This window comes from Sphaerodactylus townsendi, linkage group LG02, assembly GCF_021028975.2.
Source record: "Sphaerodactylus townsendi isolate TG3544 linkage group LG02, MPM_Stown_v2.3, whole genome shotgun sequence".
NCBI lineage: Eukaryota > Metazoa > Chordata > Lepidosauria > Squamata > Sphaerodactylidae > Sphaerodactylus > Sphaerodactylus townsendi.
In genome coordinates, this window is record NC_059426.1 from 58,741,119 (window position 1) to 58,761,547 (window position 20,429).

The window sequence follows — 20,429 nt, forward strand, 5'->3', positions numbered from 1 at the left end:
TTGAAATATTTTGTCATTGTTACATATCACTATAAAATGGGCCCATTTTGATTGAAGGATGATCACAGATTCTTACCGGAAAATGTTATAGCTCTGATCCTATTTATTAATCAAACTAAAGACCATGAAAAGTGACAAGAGTCAGGGACACTTTAGTTTATGTTCCGATGCAACTGGAAATTTATATCATGGTCTTGTGCTGAAAATTACACCATAATATCATAAAAAATAGATTGGATTTCTAATAACCTGAAACCAGCTACAGCTGCATGCATAATACTTCATTCCTGGTCAATCATCAGCTATAATTTTGAGAGTTTTCATATTCACAAGTATACCTACGGGACTTTATATTTTAAAGACAGCCCATTAGAAAGTAATTGAGAGGCACCAAATCAGTAAAAACAAACTTGGTGTGAACAAGGTAGAGGTTTCTTATAGGCTCCTTTATCCTTTGCATGCACAAGGAGTTTGAAATTGAGTTTGTTTGGAATCAAGACAAACCTCTGTGCTATTTAAAGGAAAGGACCAATACTGAAGCTGTAGCTAATTGATTTTAACAATGTATGCATTACTAATTGGCACTTTAACACATTAAAATTACTGCCTCTTCTTAGGAAGTAACGCGGTATGCATTCTTTAATTATTATTTTTTTGGCTGCCTTCCACAGTCACCACAAAAATAAAATTGGGCAAAAGTTCTAAACTTTTAGGGCATCAGAAGCATCTCTGCTTCAGCATATTTCACAGTATGAGTTACACTTACCTAACTGTCCCATCAGGCATCAGCCATCGAGTATGTGGACTAACAGCTTCCAACTGCCATAACTGAGGTTAGAGAAAGGCAAGAAGCATACAGACATGTCTCCACTGTGTCTAGATTGAATTGAGAAAGACAAATATGTTCATTTCTGGCAAAGTTCTGTTTTTGGTGGCACAGGGGGTAGAGCAGTCAACACTTCAGGGAAACCCGCCTCTGGTCACAGGAAGGATCATTACACTTTTGGCAACTCCAGAGAAGGGATTCCCTCAATAATCCCAGGCCATCTTCTTCAAGAACCTCTACATGGAAAAACTATTCACATTAAGCAAATAATACAATCGTCTTAAAGGGCCCAAGTGGGCAAGTATAAGGGCTACAAAGGCGCTTTCAGCACACACATGGAAACACACCTCCACTGGCATGAATTATGCCGGTGGAGGCTCGGGGACCTTTGGCACACTAGCGTGCAAGCGGTCCCGACTTTCCCCTCAGCCAGAGAGGCGGCTCTGGTAACCCCCCTCCACTCACCATCCCATCCAGTGTCGCTCTGGAGGGCTGCAGGGACCCACCCATGCTGCCCTCCGACCTCCAGGGGTTGGAGGGCAGCGTGGGCGGGTCTCTGCAACCCTCCAGAGCGATGCTGGACGGGACGGTGAATGGAGGGGAGGGGGAAAGTGGGGTCTTCCCGCTGGTGCTGTTCGCACCACACCGATGGGAAGACGGCGCTTTGCAAAAACCTTGCTAGTTGAGCGAGGTTTACAGCAGCGGCTTCACGCCGCTCCTGGGCAGCCAGGACGGCGAACAGCAGTCCAGGGATGGCGTTTTTGCTGTCCCTGTGCCACTGTATAGCGCCCGTGCGGAAAGGGCCAAAGAGGCATCTCAGCACCACAATTATAAACCTGTTACTATTTATGCAGACCATCTCTGCAGAATCTACCCCAAGGTTATCATACCTACCTTTTCCAAAGATATTTCATTTCTCAAAATAAGGATGGGTAATCTGCACCTTTCCTATACCATCAAGAATGGAAATTCACAGTAAATGACCACATTTCCCTTTCTTCGGTGACAGGGATGGGTAGTCTGTATTTCTTGGTGTAGAAAAGCTGTTAATCTTAGGGTAGCCAAAATGTCACTTGAGCTACAATTCCTAGTTGGGACACCATGGGACACCCTTCTGCCAAGAAACTGCATACATTGAAATTAAGATATCATTGAAATTCAGATATGAAATCCATATTCTCAAATGACTGCTCATATATAGATGGCCAAAGAAATACCTCTGTATGTCACATAGGAAGCCCTTTTCTAAGGATGGATGCAGTCATTTTCTCTGGAATCCAGCTCCTCTACAAACAGGTTTTGGAATGATGAATGGGCATGCCAGTCCTTAAAACTTTCTCAAGTCGTATGAGCTGCGTAGCACCTGCACTTGCTGTAGTCACAAATGAATGTGTTGGAAGATCTATGGAAAGGCCAAGTTAATGATGGTCCATGCCAATTTCCCTGTATGTATGCAACTTGGAGAGATGTTGCCAGGCAAGACAGTATTAAGTTCTGCACAGGAAGATCCAAATAAATGATCAGGACCTGATATTACACATCACTATAACAAGTCATCTCAAGTTTTAAATATTTAGAAACATAAGATGACATCAGTAAAGTATGGTCCTTTGCTCCAGATCAAGGTAAATCTGATGTGCTTGCAGTTCACAATGCTTGCAGTTCATTTTGTATTGGTCTTTGTCAATACTGTTCTATTTCACTTGATCTTGGAGTTAAGGTGGTTCGTCTTAAACAAAGTGCAAAATTTTAACATTCACTATTCCATTTTCCTAGATGTAGTTGCTTCAAGAAAAGATAGCATATGAATCATTTTATTGTTAAGTTATTTGTACCAACAAGTTATTCTTTCCACTTCAAGCCTAACTTATTACCTTTCACAAAAACAGTTTCCTCTTGGTCTTTGAAATAACAGAGCAAAATTGTTTGCGGATATGACACTTTCCTCATTGTTTTCTGAATGAATGTAGATTTCAAACAATTCATTCTCTACCTCTTGGAATGACATTTGTAATAACCCTGTGCAATTGTCTCTCTGTGGGGCCCAATACACATAGGACTCTTTCACCATGAGATTACTGTAGTCAGAACAGGGGCATAACTGCCTAAAATGTTGCCTGGCCAGGTGGAGCTTGTGGGGTGGAACCAACAGTATAAAGCTGGAGCCGGTCAGTCCAACTGCCCAGTTCAATCCTGGGCTCAGTGTAGCTTGGGCTGAGCTTTAAAGTGCAGGCTTGAAGCCTGAGGTTAAAATTGGACCTGGCCAAGCCAAGGCCAGCATTGGACAGGCCCGCCTTGCTCTAACACCACATGGAGTTCAGGGCAGGGTGAACCCACACTGGCGAGCTTGGCAGGCTCCCGAACTCCATGCAGTTGCAAGGGGGAGGGGGGTGGCTTGGCAATGCATCCCTCACATGACCACCGACGTGGGGTTCTCAGCCCCCTAATTATGCTACTGAGTAAGAACCAGCCATATAATTAATCCTGAATAATCATTTTAACAAAAGATTCCGCCTATCTGGATACAGAACTACTCTTGAGAACAAATTAAGCTTTTCTTATTTCAAAAAGTAGAACATATTGTAGAACTGGCCACTGATGAGATCAAAGACTAATTCAGCAGAATAGAAAAAACAAAAATAACGTAGAAGCCTTCAGTAAAAACCGTGGAATATGTAACATTACCTTACATTGAGTTGGGAGTCATCTAAACGTTTGTTTTTGACTGACAACCCTTACATCAAACAGAAACATTCATGACAAATTCTGTAGTTTCAACACCTGCCAACTGGTTTGTGACCTATGACAGGGGACATGCTGATTCATCAAAATTTGAGTTGTACCTAAGTGGAGGGGAGATCCCTTATCAATTAAGACTGAAAAATCCTCCCGCACTGCTTTCACTATGTCCTGATGTTAAGTATGATCATCACACTCTATCTTGAGATCCTCTATTTGGGTCAGCTGCATTAAAAATAAACAAAGATTGGGAATGGGACCTCAGCATTTTTAGCAATATCAAGAGTTCTATGTTAGGAATCACGCTACCTTGTTTGTCCATTTGGCAATTTCTGGAATTACCCCATAGAAATGCTCCTTGACCATCATACAATGCAAAATTCTGGTAAGAAGGAAGTTTCTGTGGGCCTGGACAATGATTCCTTGCCTTGCTGGTTTTCACCAACAAGGTCAATTAACATTAACCAGATCATGAGGGTATTTCTCATATCAAATCAAGCCAGTATTAAAGATATATTCTAGAATATTATTAGAATCTGAGCACGAAAGACAACACACACAAGCTATGATTAACATGTTTAATATGTGCCAAATATTATACAAGTTCACACACAACTTACACAATAATATTCCAGTTTTCACAGAACTCGAAAGTGATGTTTACATTTTCAGGTATTGTAGACATTGTTTTAAATAAGTTTTATTAAAAAATAAAAAGACATTTTAGGCACAATCCAAGAGAAATCAGTCCCACTTGACTGAGAAGAAAAATGTTTATAGGTGATTTACTTCAAGAGGGACTTGCAGGATATGCTTCTAACAGATTGTGCCTCATGCCAACATATTATATACAAAAGTAGAACTTACCCTAAAATAAAAATCTATCCATTTCTTTTACAAAATTACAAAAAGTAAAATGCTTACAAATTCTAATGAAATGGAACTAGGCGATTTCGGGTTTTTTTACAATTTCAGGACTAAGTTACAAAAAAACTTATGCCCGCAAACAAAAATCCGTATTTTTTTTCTATTAACATGTTCACACCAGCAGGCTAAGGTAAAACGAATCCTGTAATGTGTTTTAAAATTAGAAGTTTTACATTACATAAACCGTCTTTCATCAGAACAGTTAAGAAAATTGCACAGAGCGGAACATGCAGAGAAATTATTTGCATAAACGTTCCAAGAAAACTGCAGAATTTAGAAAACAGCTACTGGGAAAATTTAGAAGAGGTAAATGCTATGGCACTGAAGGAAGTTTTGTTATTGACATTAACCAAAGCAGAATTGACCTAAGAGGAGACAAAAGTTTTGCTGGTATTTACAAAATATGGATGAGAAAGTTTTTAACCATTCATCAAGTTTCAAGGTAGAGCTAGTATAAACACCTATAATAGGACACTGTTTACAGATAAGAAAGAAATGAGAAAGGCAGATTAATGAAATCTCATGTTTCAGGGTAAAAACCTCTGGGCTCTCTGAGGAAGAGGAAAATCAAGCTTGAGGGGGAGTGGAAATATTACACTCCAGTTTAGAAACCTTGACATTTGTCTATGCATATCCTTACATATTTGATGGATTGTTTTCCTCACAGCTTCTGCCTTTCAGGGTTGTCTGCATTTGTCTCTGCAACCTGTCATGTAATTTGGTTTCTTGAAAGTAGCTCTCACTGTGCCAAAGAAAAGCACACAAGAACTAAACGACTCTTCCGCTGAGGGTTCAGAAAGCAGGGTGTTTGCTGTGCTTGCTTTAATTGCATAGAGTACTGAAAAACCACACACTGGGGCACTGGCCAGCAAAATTCCTAAATATTATTTTGACTTTCTTTTAAAAAATGCACACACCTTTTAGGCTTTACAGGTGTGAAGATATGCCTGAAGTGGAAACACCTGCAGAAATCTATGAAGCAAAAGAACAAGCACATATCTTTTGTGCCCTTTATAGCACCTTGCCTAGTATTAGAAAACAGAATAAATTGTGCTAAATATGCAATAATGAATGCTTCCTTCAGTAGCTGCAGTGTTTGGTAGATTGGATCCAATGGGATCATTGTTGTCTCCCCCTTTTCACTGCAGTTCCTTTTGCCATTGCCCTAGCAACTCCTGAGGGTCAGGAACCTTTGGGAAAAGAACAGGTCAGCTGAGGGGGGGGGGGATGCAGTGAAAAGGGGGGACTGGCAGAAGTCCTTCCCCACAGTACATACACAGATACTCTTCCAGACACAGAACACCAGTTTGGATACAACCCACTACTTGAAGCACTAATCCTGAACCTTGGCCAGGATAGTGGCATCCGAATGGAGGATTCTGTTGAGTGAAACAAGGTTTCCCTGATTCTCCCTTCCAATCTTAGATTATTACCTTTCTTTGTCCATTATCACAGTTGGTTGCATTTTTTCTATATTCTGTGAAAGACATGCAACTCAGCAGTTAGAATGATAGAAAATATGCATCTAAGCAATTGGAATAGTATACATACATTTGTCCCAAATACAAATTTTGTTCTCTGTTGATGCAAAAATCTACAATTCATGTTTTTTAATTATGAATTTATATTTTTACTTCTTTTTGCATAAGCAATTCAATCAATAAAGCCAGTATTGTCCATTTGCCTAAATATCCATGCAAGATAGGATCCTAAACTCTGCAATGGACACAGTTAGTCATACAAAATTTAGTAGTACTCAGTGGAAGACCCCATAATAGTACTGGAAGACCAGATCTGTTAACATTCTGGTACAACAATCGTACTATGTTATATTGGAATTCAGTCCCACTTCACTGAAAGGATGCAGTCCCTAAGGAAGTACAGTAGTCATGGTCCATGAGTATCTTCCTCACAAACAGACCTATAAGGCAACATTTGAGTCATGAACTCTATTTATAGACTAAAGTTCCACACTTTTTGCTCTTGAACCCAAAAGAGAGTTGAGTAATCAAGCCCCTTGTTTCTTCAGTATGCAGCAGAGTAACTGAACTGAACTGTGTGGAAGAAGCATCACCCCATAAAGGACCACTGCTTTCACATGCAAATTCTCAGATGTCTGACCTGGCATCTGTTGATTATGTTACAGTTGTTATGTTCCTGACACTCAATAATTTATTTAAATAGTTCTGGTGAAAATGTACTTTAAAATAATAATCTATGCAAGCCTTGTTTTTCAGAGATGTCTGCAGCATTCACTTTTGTATAAAAACCTCTCTGGATGTCACATAAAATCACTGCCTATAGCAGTGGTGGCGAGCCTATGGCACGCGTGCCAGAGGTGGCACTCAGAGCCCTCTCTGTGGGCACGCGTGCACAGAGTTCGTCATGTGGGGGAAGAGGAAAATCACCCCCCACACATCTAGGCTGGCCTTGCTTTTGAGTAAACCCTCCTAGGGTCGTGATTCACCCATTTGAAGTGTTGAACGGTTGCTTCACCAAGCTTACTTCCGAGTAACACGTGCCTCGGAGCAAACAATTTTTTCTAAACCAGGGATCTGCAACCTGTGGCTCTCCAGATGTTCATGAACTACAATTTCCATCAGCCTCTGCCAGCATGGGCAATTGGTTGCCACAGGTTGCAGACCCCTACTCTAAACTAAAACCTCTACTCTAAACTAAAATCTCAGTTGTCAGGTTAAATTGCCATGTTGGCACTTTGTGATAAATAAGTGGGTTTTGGGTTGCAAATTGGGCACTCGGTCTCAAAAAGGTTTGCCATCACTGGCCTATAGAAAGCTTAGCTCACATCCTATGGTATCATATGGCAATATTTCTCTTCAGCATAGTGGATCAGGACTGCACATGATAGGAATAACAATATATGCCTGATTGCAATGAATTCATGCACCTCTCATATTTAATTAGATAATGAAGTAATTATGTCAGAATATTTCCACTTAAGATCCTTTACTCCTTTCAAACTCAAGTTAATGGCAAAAGTCCTACCAGTTCCAATGGAACCAACAATATAAAATTTTACTATAGTAAAAGAGAGATAGAATAAAGCCTGCTTCATTAGAGACTATATCTTCTAGGCCCTAGGAGGAAAAAATACAGATTTACTACAGATCATCAATTTTTCCCCCTTGCACACCTTGCTGAAATGAAATGAAAACAGTATGACTTTACGTGCATCTCAACAAGATTTGTGCAGGAAAACTTCCCAATGAATCATGCCCACATTCACCGTGACATTGCCAGTCATATACTCCTACTATCCACACAGTTGCTTACAGTGTAGCATTAATGTAATGCCAGGAAATGACTGCAGTGCTGAACTGATATTATCATTAAAAAGAAACTTTCCCTGAACATTTTGCTGCCCCAGAAACTTTTGAAGCAAAAAAAGGAAAAGCTATTTAATGTAACCCAGGCAAGTTGCTGACTAAACCAAAATTGTTGCTGCCAGAGCCTTTATAGTGGGTTTAACTAATTTCTCTGAACACTTACCAACAGTTGTTCTTTTCAGTGAAACGCACACACACAGGTGGCTAGTTGTATCTTATATCTATAGAAGACTGAATGTGCAGGAAAACAAAGATAACATGGGTCTTTTTGTTATGCTGATCATTAGATATTTTGTGATAATGGCAAGCTTGCCAAATGTCTTTAATACGAGCACGCTTGCACTCTGTAAAACATAGATAACAGATTATTAGTGTACTAAAATAAAAGCAAATTAAGTCTGTTATGCCTCACTAACGTTGTAAATTAGCGGTGATTGGGGAGCTATTTATTTAATTTATACCCCACTTTTCTCCCCAACAGAGTCCCACTGGGTTTATGACATTTCCCCTTTTACACTCACAACAATCCAGCGAGGCAAGTTAAGCTGAGTGTGTGACTGGCCCAAGTTTACCCAGCAGGCTGCCATGGCAGAGTGGGGATTTAATGAACCAGAGTCTCCCAGACCTCAGTCAAACACACTAACCACTGCCCCACGCTAGGTCTCAATGTACTTTCCACATGGAAGGTATTAAGCCTTCCATCTCACCTAGCCTTTTCCCATTTCCAATGGAGGCTCCAGTGATTTTTTAAAAGAAAAAGTCAAAACAAATTATATGGCACTTATATGGTCTTCCACGGTGCTCACTCCTTTTATAAAAAGAAGCAGGATATAGTAATCAAGCATACTTAATGGTCAATTCCACCATGATATTCTCCCATAACTTTTGGACAATCTAAACAGTTTTTTTAGCCCCACAGACTTCGATAGCAAGGATTTAAGCATGTATTTTAACAGAAATTAGTGAAGCACAAAATGCTTAACTACAGCTAGATTATGCCTGAACTACAACTAAGAGAATCCTGACAATAACAGATAAATTTTACAATGTTCCCTTATCTGAATATGTCTCATAGATGCAATCCTTTGTATTCGCCCTCCATAAACAATGGATGGATTTCCACTAAGCAGGGCACCTTCCTATCTTAAGCAGAGTCATATTCTTTGCTAAAAAAGGAACAATCATGTAAGACATGTGGTGGACGGCCAGTTTACAAAAGTCTTAAGTGATAGCATTTTACATATCGTGTCTATATATACAATAAATTTGGAAGTGACAACTAGCATGGGACCCTGCCTATGATTTTAAGAGTTCAGGGTTAACTGTTCTCATTTGGGGTATTTTTTAAAATAACATCAAGCTGGCAAGAGACTTTAAAAAGAACGCTTTCCTTTTTTAGGGCCCACTCGTATTTTCACTTGATGATAGTTGATTTTTTAACTCGTCATGGTCCATAATGATTAAACCCTGTGACTGCAATCAGATAGGATGCATGGTCACTGTTATTCAGTTCAAATTACAGGGGAGCCAGTCAAACATTAGAAACACAAGAATAAAACCACCATGAAATATCAAATCTGAATTTCTCAAAGCTCTGGAACTATTGATTATTAGCATATTAAAAGTACATAAAGATCCCTGTTGCAGTATGAGAACAGCTTATTTTCCTAAAGTCTCAACAGTGACAAATGCCTTGACAAAGACAATGAATGCTAATGAGGAAACATTCTACAAAGGTTAAGCTTCAAACATGTTCATCTGGACCAACTTAAGATACTGCAACGTAAGTAATAAGACAGCTGTCAGGGGAGTCCTTGCATTATAAAACATTATCTACTTCTCATCAAGGATATTCAAAAGGATATATCCAGAAGGAAAACCATCAACAGGGTAACCATGCGTCATTTATTAAATGGCAGAGAAATTTCATTTTCCCCTTAGATCATTTATATCCTATCCTTCCATGAATAAAATGGACCCTCAATCCAAGTTTATAAATTGCTATCAATGGGACCTCCTTTGCTTCATAGTAGCTTTAAGTTATTTCCATATAGAAACTGGTACAGGACACTGCAAATTTCTGAAGGAATGCTTTTGTGAGCAATTTACCTCTGCTTCTCCTTTTTGTTGTGCGGTCCAAACAGGGAGCTGTGTGGAAAGAGCAACCAAACCCACCCTTTGAGACAAAAACAAACCAACGAAAAAAAGACCTGGTTTGCAAAGTGAAGGGAAATCTTCCTGCCTATCATTTTCAGAGGGCACACGTCTTTGCCCTAGTTGAGGGCTGCAGATCTGCATGAGCTAAGAGCCCCAAGCATGTTCTTCTCCTTTCTGTTTGCTGTACAGGTAATAGGACCAGACTGTAAAGGGTTTCAGCAAAAAAACAGAATTTCTTTATACTGCGACATAAAACAGGAACATTTGCTTTGATGAGATGGTATCTCTAAGGGAAAAGATGTCTTATTTAATGAACTGTCACGTCCTAGATCATTGCCCACTATGGCATACAAAAAAGGCAGCAGTAATGACCACTAACAGTAAATTGCAAAATTACAGAAACAATTCCCTTTGAACTCACAATTGTAAATCACAGCTAACATTAAACTCATATTCCAACTATCTATGTAATAACTACAACTAGACAAGCTAAAAAAAAGATGACATCCACATGACAATGGAAAATTGTTACTTTCCAAGTTTTAAGTGGCCGAATGAATCAAGAGCGGCAGATTAAAATTTCTTGCAGGAGTGAAATACATCCAATTCAGAGTTTTCACTGAAGTAGAATATTACATGCCAACATCCTCGAATGCCCATGGGTAAAATGGCTGTGTTACCCACAGCAGAACAACAAACAAAATTACTGTATGAATTCCAAAGCTTACATAACTCAATTGAGAAGTTTCATTTCCTGAAGACCGATTTGTTAATAGACAATGGGATCAAAATGCCATTAGAAGTTTCTCTTTGAATATTTTACTGCAGAGATAGGCCATGCAGAGAGAAAGGTTAACGAAATTTACAATTTTCCCCCCAAACACGCATACCGATTGAGCAAACATACTCGGTAAAGGAGAATAAACAGTATTTGAGTTATAAGAAAACTAATCAAGGTGACCAATAAAAAAGAATGGTTCTTGCCATGATTTAATAAGTCTGAGGTAACAGTCACCCCTCTAGAGCACACCACAGCGATAAACATATTCCATGTTTGGCAAGGGACTCCTTGCTTTAGATGGCTAAAAACAAATGAAGACTCCAAATAAAGATTACAAGTGAGATGCTAGTGACATTGGCAGTGTCACTTGAAACTTGCCCCTTAGTTTGTCATTTTGCCATAAAATACCTGGAAAACACCTGTAAGGGAGAAGCACTCGTCATAAACTAATCTGAAAAAAACTGTGAGTTATGACACACATTTAACAATAACCTTGGTTAAGTAGACTTGGGGAAGCTTCAGCTTAATGGGAGAGGTAAATCAAGGAATTCTTTGCAGATGGAAAATACAAGCAAATGTATAGTAGTGACTTGCAGCAGCACTGATAGTGGCCAGGAGCTACTGCACCCTGACAATTGAGATGCCCATCTTTACTTTCTATACCACAGCACAGAAGTGACACATTAGGTCTCATAGCACCAGTTTACTACACAGTTAAAATTACTCCTTCCTTCAGTGTCAAGTAGTGAAACGAAAGCATGTTTATCCAAAGGGTATTTACTATGGTTAAAATCCATACATACTACATCAGAAATCTCTTCAATAGAAAATATACGTAGTGTACAAGGGATATACATGGAATTCAACATTTAAACATAATTACTTATTTTAAAATTTTATGTTTTTACAAGGTATATGTGTCTATTTAGAATTCCTCTTAGAGAAAGAAACCAGATGAATCATTTATGATTAAAAGGGGAAAATAAACTGGCCAGCAAGTTTTTGCCGTCACTTTGCTACAAGTAATTTTCTGCCACCACGAGGAATAGGATGTTACATAAAAAGACATTTTTGATCGTCAAAAATTTCATCCAGTATCTTGGGCAACCAATAAAAGTGTGGTGGTTGTTTCTTTTTTTGGCATCTTGGAGATTCCTTTTTCCATCCTCAAATAAGATGATTTTATTCTTGGTATATAGTGGTTTGAAGTGGCACAAAAATATACACCGTTAAATAGCTTATTAAATAAAATATCACTTCTTAAATTAGAGCTTTTCCCAAACACACATTCTGCCATGTGTTTAATTAAAAAATAATCTAATTCCCATTCAAGTACAACACTCATAGTTATCTACATAATAAAATACCAAATCAAGGAGTATAGTTTTTTAAAAAAAACCCTTCTTTCATCATTCAGTTAAAATATCCATGTTAAAATGTTGCCGTTTGCTTGCTGCCTTCCTGTGGCTGTGCAATTCCCGAGACGCTCTGAGGAGCACCACCCGAAATTCCATCCTGCTCTTGAGCTCCTCTGTTTTGTGCTATCAAACTGAGACGACGACATCAAGATAAAGTCTATCATAGGACTCCCTGAAGCAAAGGATGAAAAGAAGACTCAGGAGGCATGATCCTGGGAGACACCAGTTAAACCAAGAGAATTCTGTATGGGGAGAAAAAAGAAAGTTTTCTCTTAGATATAGGAACAATGTGCCCTACTTCACCATAATAAAACTTCAATTCTTACAGATAGTCAAAATCTAGCCTACAGCAGCTACCAACCACCCCCATGATATGTATCAAACTGTAGAATGCCAGGCCAGTTTGCTTAGTGCCTACAGAGATGATTATATCCCCAAGCAGCCTAGGCACATCTCTTAGGTTCTGGAAGTGATGCTGGAGCTGATGGCATGAGAGAAGATGTATGCCCCCCCCGCCCGATGCTGTCAAGTACAACTCTTGTCCCCCTGCCAATTTTGTCTGCCAGAACACCACCATCTTCACAGGTAGAAATCACTGCTTTTCTAGCATCTTGACCTAAAACGTTACCTACCTCTGGGTTATGTTAATGATTTCGATTGGATCAACCTCTCTGGATGCAAGGCAAGCAAATTTTATACCCTCACAAATATTTATTTACACAAAAATCAGCACTCTCTAAACCAACAGACATTAAAAACTCATTACCTCTTCGGCTTTCTTTCCCATACTTAGGAATTAAACAGCAGTCTTTTTTTATACCAACTGACTTATGAAAGTACCCAAGTCTTTCATTAGTGAAGCAATATATGAATAATCACACTGAGAGAAATGGCCTTGGCCATCCTGACTGGATATTTGTGGCATCTAGGCAGTTGGCAGCAGGTAAGCAAGGACTGGAGGGAGGGCTTCATCCCCCTTGGTCTGTTCTGAACTTACAAACTGGTTGCAAGCTGGGCAGGGCATTCAGCAACTTCTCCCAGGATACACGCCTCCTCAGGCAGCATTTCCCCCAGTTTTTATATCTTGCGTTGTCAGTCTTTGCTACATCTGCACAACAGGTGCAGAAAGGACCGGGGAGAGGTTTTGCATGGGTTCAGCTTGGACAAAGGAATCTGGGGTTTTTGTCTTTGATTGTACAAATGAAACATCATAAGTGCTCTAACAACAGGCTCAGTAGGCCCTTGAACACTGTACTGGGAGTACAGAACAGGCTCGTGCAGGGCTGAGCTTCCTACATGACCCTAAGAGATCCCCTTAAGGGTCTCCAAGGTAAGGAGTCCAACAGCCATCTCCAAGGCTGGCATGTCAACCTCAGCCCCAAGAGGCTAGTAACAGGCAAGAATAGTGATTTTTGTTACTTCTTGCCTTAAACCAGTCCTTTTTCTTCACCTCCCTAAACAAGAAAGCATCTGGGCTTTCAACATTATCTTTCATTAACCGTCCATTCCCTGCAAAAATTGAAGGAATCTGTAATGAGCAAAGCTGTGGCAAGATCCCCCCGCACATACACACACGGCTGTGCTGTCGTTCCCACTCACTTCAAACTCATTTGCATCCCAGGCACAAGGAAATACGGGTCTGAGGGAGCCCTTTCCATAGCTTCTTTCCTGTCAACAGACTTTGGTCAAAGACAGAATATCTCTAGAGCCTATCATATGTCCAACCCTCAAAAGGAAAATTGAATGTATAAGGAAGTATTTCAGAGAAAGTTCAATAGCAGTGTCTGGTCTGCAAGTTTGATTCCAAATCTAAAGAGCTTAGAGATCATTCCGGAATGAACTGTGGGATTTTTTAAGGATCTAGTAAGAAGAAAGGCTATTTGAATGGTTACTTATTTCATGGTCACTTTTTTAGACTTTTTGATTTCTGTGAACTACCTCTTTACCCTTTGGCTCCCAGTGCAGAGGTTAAAAGGATGATCACTAATTGGATTTGACCAATCAGTGTGTCCGGAAGATAAAGGGAAAATGGTCAGCAAGTGAGGCAGCTGGTGTTTAAATAGCTGTACGCAAAATCTCATGAAGTCATCTTGTTAGCACCTGAAGTTAATTGAATCGAATGTTCTGTTTTAATCAAAAACAGCAAACCAAGTTTACTTAGTTGTATTTTCTCTCCGACAAGTTTATTGAAGCAGAATACACTTCTGTTGTGAATGTTCACTCTTTTCACAAAACTCTAAGCTACCAAGCAATGTTGGCTTAGTTTAGTTCCATAATTCAGATAACAGCAATTAATTTTATCAAAGTCTGCAAAATTAAAACTTTTTTTTTAAAAAACTTGATGCCTCTGCAGAAATCTACCTCTCTTGACCTTCTATTACCCAGAAATCTTTTCAATCAAAAACTGTACTTTGTGCTAAACGGGGTTCTATATAATCCAAACCAGCCATCTGATATCATTGGGAATTTAATTTGCCCCTCATTTCCATTCATCACCCTCCACAAGAATGGCAGGATAAAAGAGTATGGAAACCATCCAAGTGGGCCACGCTTTAAAAAAAGGCAGCAACTGCCTTTATGAGTCTTCCAAATACACTTCTGTTAACCCAAGGGCTTTGAGGCATCAGAAGAAATAAGATGTAAGATATCAACATGTACCGATAATGAATAAGTTTCAGCACAGTCAGTTTGCTTTACCATTCCCTGTACTAAGGGATCCACACATGGTTTCACATTTTCCCATCTAGACAAGAGCATCCAGGATATAAATGGTTATAACAGTGCAATATCTAAAGGCATGTGGAGTCCCCTTCTAGTGTAAGTAGCGGGTGACACTATTTTATCCATCCATGAGAATCTTCTTCCCAACATATACAATACATAACATGAATTCTACAAGTCCATGAACAGTATTAGAACTCACAAATTCATGTCTGCTGCTGCGTAATATGAGAAACACCGACCTTGTGTCACTAACAGCAGACTAGACATACATTACTGAGAACACACAGACATAATCTGCACTAAATGGAACAAAAGTCGAGAGAGAGGAAATGGTTACCAAGAAGGGAACCCATGTTAACTGCACACATTTATCCTGAAACAAATGCTGGCTGAAGTCATGTTTTTCTTCAAGGAAACCAAAAAGGTTACATCTTATTGCTGTTTGGCTGCCTGATCTTACATGCATTAGAACGGGGAGGGGGGGGGGGGTTGTTGGTTTTTTTGTGATTTTTAAAAACATTCTACCTTCAGGGAATGCTTCTACATCAACTTACCAGTGGGGGACTGTTGCAGAGGCTAAATGAAACCATCCCAAAAAGCCACATCAGTTTCATGCATGACACCTGCAGTGTCTGCTGGAGCCTCACTGCTGACCCAGTATGAATTGAAAGCACAGCCCAGAACACACTCAGCACTCAGGGGAGACTCAGCCGTGTTAAGCAAAGCGGCTTTTCCAGAGAACTTGTCCGCTACCACTGATTGTCCCACTGAGAAAACCCCTATAAGTTTCCAAGGCATGCCCAGAGCCTACCATGAATGCAGCTCGAAAAACAGCTGTATTAGTCCAGAGTGCTTATGAAAAGGGGAAACCAGTACTTTGCAGTAATGTTTTTTTTAAAGCTGCATTTTGAAATTACCAAGAAAATGAAAACAGCTGAGCTGGGTGTTCAGCGCTACATTCTTACATTACGCAGAAAACACATGCATAACGCATACACATTCAACTCAAATGTTGAATGCTTCATTATCAAGAAATCCCAAGAAGTTCATTCAGTGAGGTTTATTCCAAAGGAAGTGCATGTAGAATGATTTCAAACAATTTCTGCAGTCATGAAAAAAAAAGCAATTTCCAGGGTCTGAAGAAAACGTGCTTCAGTTCCAGGTATTCTTTCTTTCACGCGCTCTTCCACTTCTTTTGCATGGATTTTGTCATCTCATTTGTAAACATCAGGCTCCCCAGGCAACACATTATTGAGGAGCCTCAAAACAAACTGAAGAATCGTTACCGCGGCAGGGACTGTCTAATGAAATGTCATGTCAATTTTGACTCCTTTGACGAGGAGTAGGATTTTCAAAGCTGACTGCTGTAGCACCGCAGCTACGAAAGATTCACATCTCGCCATTCTTCCTTGACTGCACCCACAAATCAATAGTTACAAAGCACGAGGCATTCATCTTTACGCAGCTATAATAATAATAATATTAGGAAGGGAGCAATAGCAACTCTAGTCTGCTACATAACAAAGAGGGTGGGATTTGCAGGCAGCCTGCAGAGGGGAATGAAGGGGCATCAAAGGCACCTGGGCAGGCAGATGCTTAGTACTGCAGGGGCACCAGTGAAAACTACCTGGAAGTGTCAGAAGTGTCAGTCATGCTACTGCAGGAGCAGATATGGGGATCACATATCCTGTGAATGAACTGAACTGAAAATAATCTGCCTTTAACAACACATTGACCTAAATACAACATGAACAATGCCACTCAATGTTTTCCAATAACTCTAGAATATCAGAACCTGAAACAGTTCTAGACCAGGCCACGTATGTATGTATGTATGTATGTATGTATGTATGTATGTATGTATGTATGTATGTATGTATGTATGTATGTATGTATGCATGCATGCATGCATGCATGCATGCATGCATCTCTCTCTCTCTCTCTTTCTCTCTCTCGTTTTTCTGGAATGGACTGGCCACTAAGGAAATCATCCTGGGGGAACAAAGAAAGCTCATTTGTTCTCTTTCCTCCAAACCAGAATAAAGCCATGGCTTGGAAAGTACAGGGCAAACTGTAGTTTGTCGCTTATGTGATCTAATGGATCTATGTGAACCTGAGTATTTCCCAAGCTCATAGTCCACAAGCTGAACCTGCTCAGAAAGCCATGAAACATTCTACCACGTCTCCACGTATTTCTTTGGACTAAGGTTGTTCTAGTAAACCCGACTTTGCCTTGCATGTATCTCTAAAATTGTTTGCATCTAAGACAAATCTTACAACTACCAACATCTGACTTCATTCTCCAAACTACCAAAGCACTTCTGATTGTACCCATCATGCCACACAGTTTAAGAGGAATGCTTAAAATAGTGAAATATTGTTCTGTGACTGAATTATTTTTTTATGTTCTTGCCATACTCTCAAAGACATGATTGGAAAGGAGGGAAAAATCCTCACACCTTTATTGACTCCCAGCATGCAGTCAGATTAGACCCTGAAGCATGACACTGGATTAATTCAATCATTGTTTTAGCCTGTCTAGCTACAAGTGTTATTAATGGTCATAACATTATGCTGTTCTTTGTAAAAATCCTGCCACAGTGTTTATCTCAAAGACATCCTGCAGCACTGTCTTTAAATCCCTCTATGTGAGGATTTCATTCTTTGACACACATATAAAGACAAACAATTAGGAGGGCTATTCTTCACTACAAACGCTGTGGGGATTTATACACATCATTAGCATTAAGGCAAGATCTGCATGTGGTTCATCTTTGTGAAGCCAACAATAAGATCTCATATGAAACAAACAGTTCTGGCAAATTTACAGTCAGCAAGCAGAGAAGCTCTCCTTACCTTCGTGGTAAAAAGTAAGAAAAAACAAAAGGACTCCCATGAAGATGTTACTGAGAAAAGTGACTACGCCACAGGTGATCCCTTCTGGAACAGGATAGACTGTTTCCACAAAAAGTTCAAAGAATATAGGTACGCTGCTGTTCAAGAAGACGCCCAGCAAAATGCAGGATGTGTACAACGTGGCTGCAAACAAAACAAAAGCACAGCACATTTATAGCATAATGCTAACAATAACCAATTCGGATGTTTAAAATTTTCAATTGATGCACCTGATAGGCCCTATGGATGTGTTTGTGAGGAGAACCCAGTACTTGATTTTGCCCATCTGAATATATTTTATTTTAAAATGTATACCTTACATTTTGGTATAGACTATCACATATAGTACCAGCTATACCACTGCAGCTAACAAATATGTTTCTGGTAAAATCACGGGCACAAAAAGTCTCCACTCATATACCTTAATTTCTTATCAATTCTGTTTGAAAAAATATGGAGTAACACTGAAATGAAATATTTTCCAAGAATTTCTGTTTTTCTTTAGGCAGAAAAACTGTAGGAAGAATAGTTGGATTCCTGCAGCTTTACAAATTTTTGGAAAATTCAAATCTCCAAGTGCACTATACATAGAAGGTTCACATATGAACTGGTCCTTGAAGCCCTTGGAAGAAAGAAAAGATTAAAAGTATACCTACATAGAATAAATAAAATTATCAAAGCTCTTGTGTGCATGTGTCTGTTTATATTTCTTCTGCCAACATTCCCTCCCTCCAAGTTATCTCTCATTCCCATCTCCTCTCTGTTAATAAATTAATTCTGTTTGAATCAGCCTCTATATTATTTTCTGTGCCTTCAGAAGAGGTTTGCCAGATGTTTAAATAACGGGTTCCTTATACGTTTGGGAGGAAATCACAGGGCAGAGGGAAAGTGCTTATATTTTACCTCAAGCTACTATCTAAAGCAGCTTAGTCCCTGTAAAAAAAGGCAGGAATCTGGCAAGTGGTTATCCCGCCTCAGTGAGTTAGGAAAGTGAGGGGGTCCTTCTCATCTGCTTATTGCTGATACATGAATGACAACTATGACACATGATGCGTTTGGAAATACTACCATCTGCTTCAACTGCAATACATTATTTTGTAGATATCTTATGTCAATAAAAGTTGATTGATCTAGCAGCAATTACAAAAGAAGTGCCCTTACTGAAAAGCGGGGGTAAAAGAATTCTCCAAACGAAGGGCTTGATCCTCACTGAAGTGGGAAAGTCTCTGAGTGGACTCAGAAAAATATTCCTGTAATCACTTCAGATTTATCCATGGCGTCAGCAGCAACAGCTGTTGCTCTTCCTTTTGCACTAATCACTGAACTGCTATTTAATTGGATAAAAGAGGAGCCAAATAACTGATCTGGTTAAATGGTAATTTAATTATTTCATTCCCTTAAAAGCTTCGTTTGCTTTAAGCCAAGCCAATTAAATGGGCTGTGTTATATTTTTAGTGATCTGGTGGGTTAAAAATTACAATTTTAAGGATAATAGAATCATAGAGTTGGAATGGGCAATATAGGACATGAAGTCCAACCCCTTGCTCCAGGCAGGATCTGCCTAAAAAGCATCCCTGGCAAGCATTTGTCCAGCAGTGGCTTAAAGCCTGCCAAGGAGGGGCAGCTCACCACTTCCCTAGGGAGCTGATTCCACTGCTGAACTATTCTTACTATAATCCCCCCCCCCCCATCCAGCTGGTGCCTTTCCGCTCATAATTTAAACCTGTTATTGAGAGTACTATCCTCTGCTGCCAACAGGAACATCTCCCTGACATTCTATAAGTGACAGCCTTTCAAATACTTAAAAGAGAGCAATTGTGCCCTCCCCGGGCTCCTCTTTTCCAGAGTGAACATTCACAAGTATCCTAGCCTTCCTTGTAGGGCCCTGTCTGAAGGCCCCTTATCATCCGCATTGCTCTGCTCTGAACCTACTCAATTTTGTCCACATCCTTTTTGAAGCAAGGCTCCCTGAACATCACATGGTACTCCAAGTACGGCCTGACCAATGCAGTGTACAGAAGGACTATCACATCTTGTGATTTTGATGTTATGCCTCTCAGGGGTGCATTAGCTTTTTTTGCTGCATCACACTGTCTGCTCAATTCTTGTCTGTTGGTCAATACAGTTGAGCCCCTTGTAGCTACTTCCACCATTTGAAAAAGGAAATTGTTGGCCAGGCAGGTCAGGAAGTTGGGTCACTGGTGGCATTTAGCATAGTGTATTTCAAAACACACATCAGAGAAATTGACGTCACCCATAACCACAAGGTCATATTGCTTGGATACACACTCCAGATGCTCAAGGAGGGTACCACCCACCTCCTCACCCTGATTAGGCAGTCTGTAGCAGACTCCAACAACAATACTGTTTGTTCTTCCTTTCCTCATCCTCACCCAGACACTTTTCACTGGGCTGACACCTGTCTCCTTTAATATTTCCTCACAAGCAAACCCTTTTCTCACATACAGTGCTCTCTGACTTCACTTCAACCCTTTTGGTTTTTCTTGAAAAAAATCCATCCACTACTACATTCCAGTCATGGGAATCATTCCACCAAGTCCCTGTAATGCCTACTAAATCATATCCTTCTGTCTCCACCTTCTTGTTGCCCAAGC

The 20,429-nt window shown here is 39.8% G+C and overlaps 1 protein-coding gene across 1 annotated transcript in view; it reads right to left on the bottom strand.

The window, feature by feature from the left end:
• Positions 1-12,171: 12,171 nt before the first annotated feature.
• SLC49A4 (solute carrier family 49 member 4) overlaps positions 12,172-20,429 on the bottom strand; it is a 107,928-nt gene continuing 99,670 nt past the window's right edge. The window contains exons 8-9 of the mRNA XM_048485712.1: positions 17,776-17,958; positions 12,172-12,437 (exon numbers count right to left, since the gene is read on the bottom strand). Coding sequence (XP_048341669.1) covers positions 12,322-12,437; positions 17,776-17,958 — 299 coding nt within the window. The 3' untranslated portion in view covers positions 12,172-12,321. The remainder of the gene's footprint in view (positions 12,438-17,775; positions 17,959-20,429) is intronic.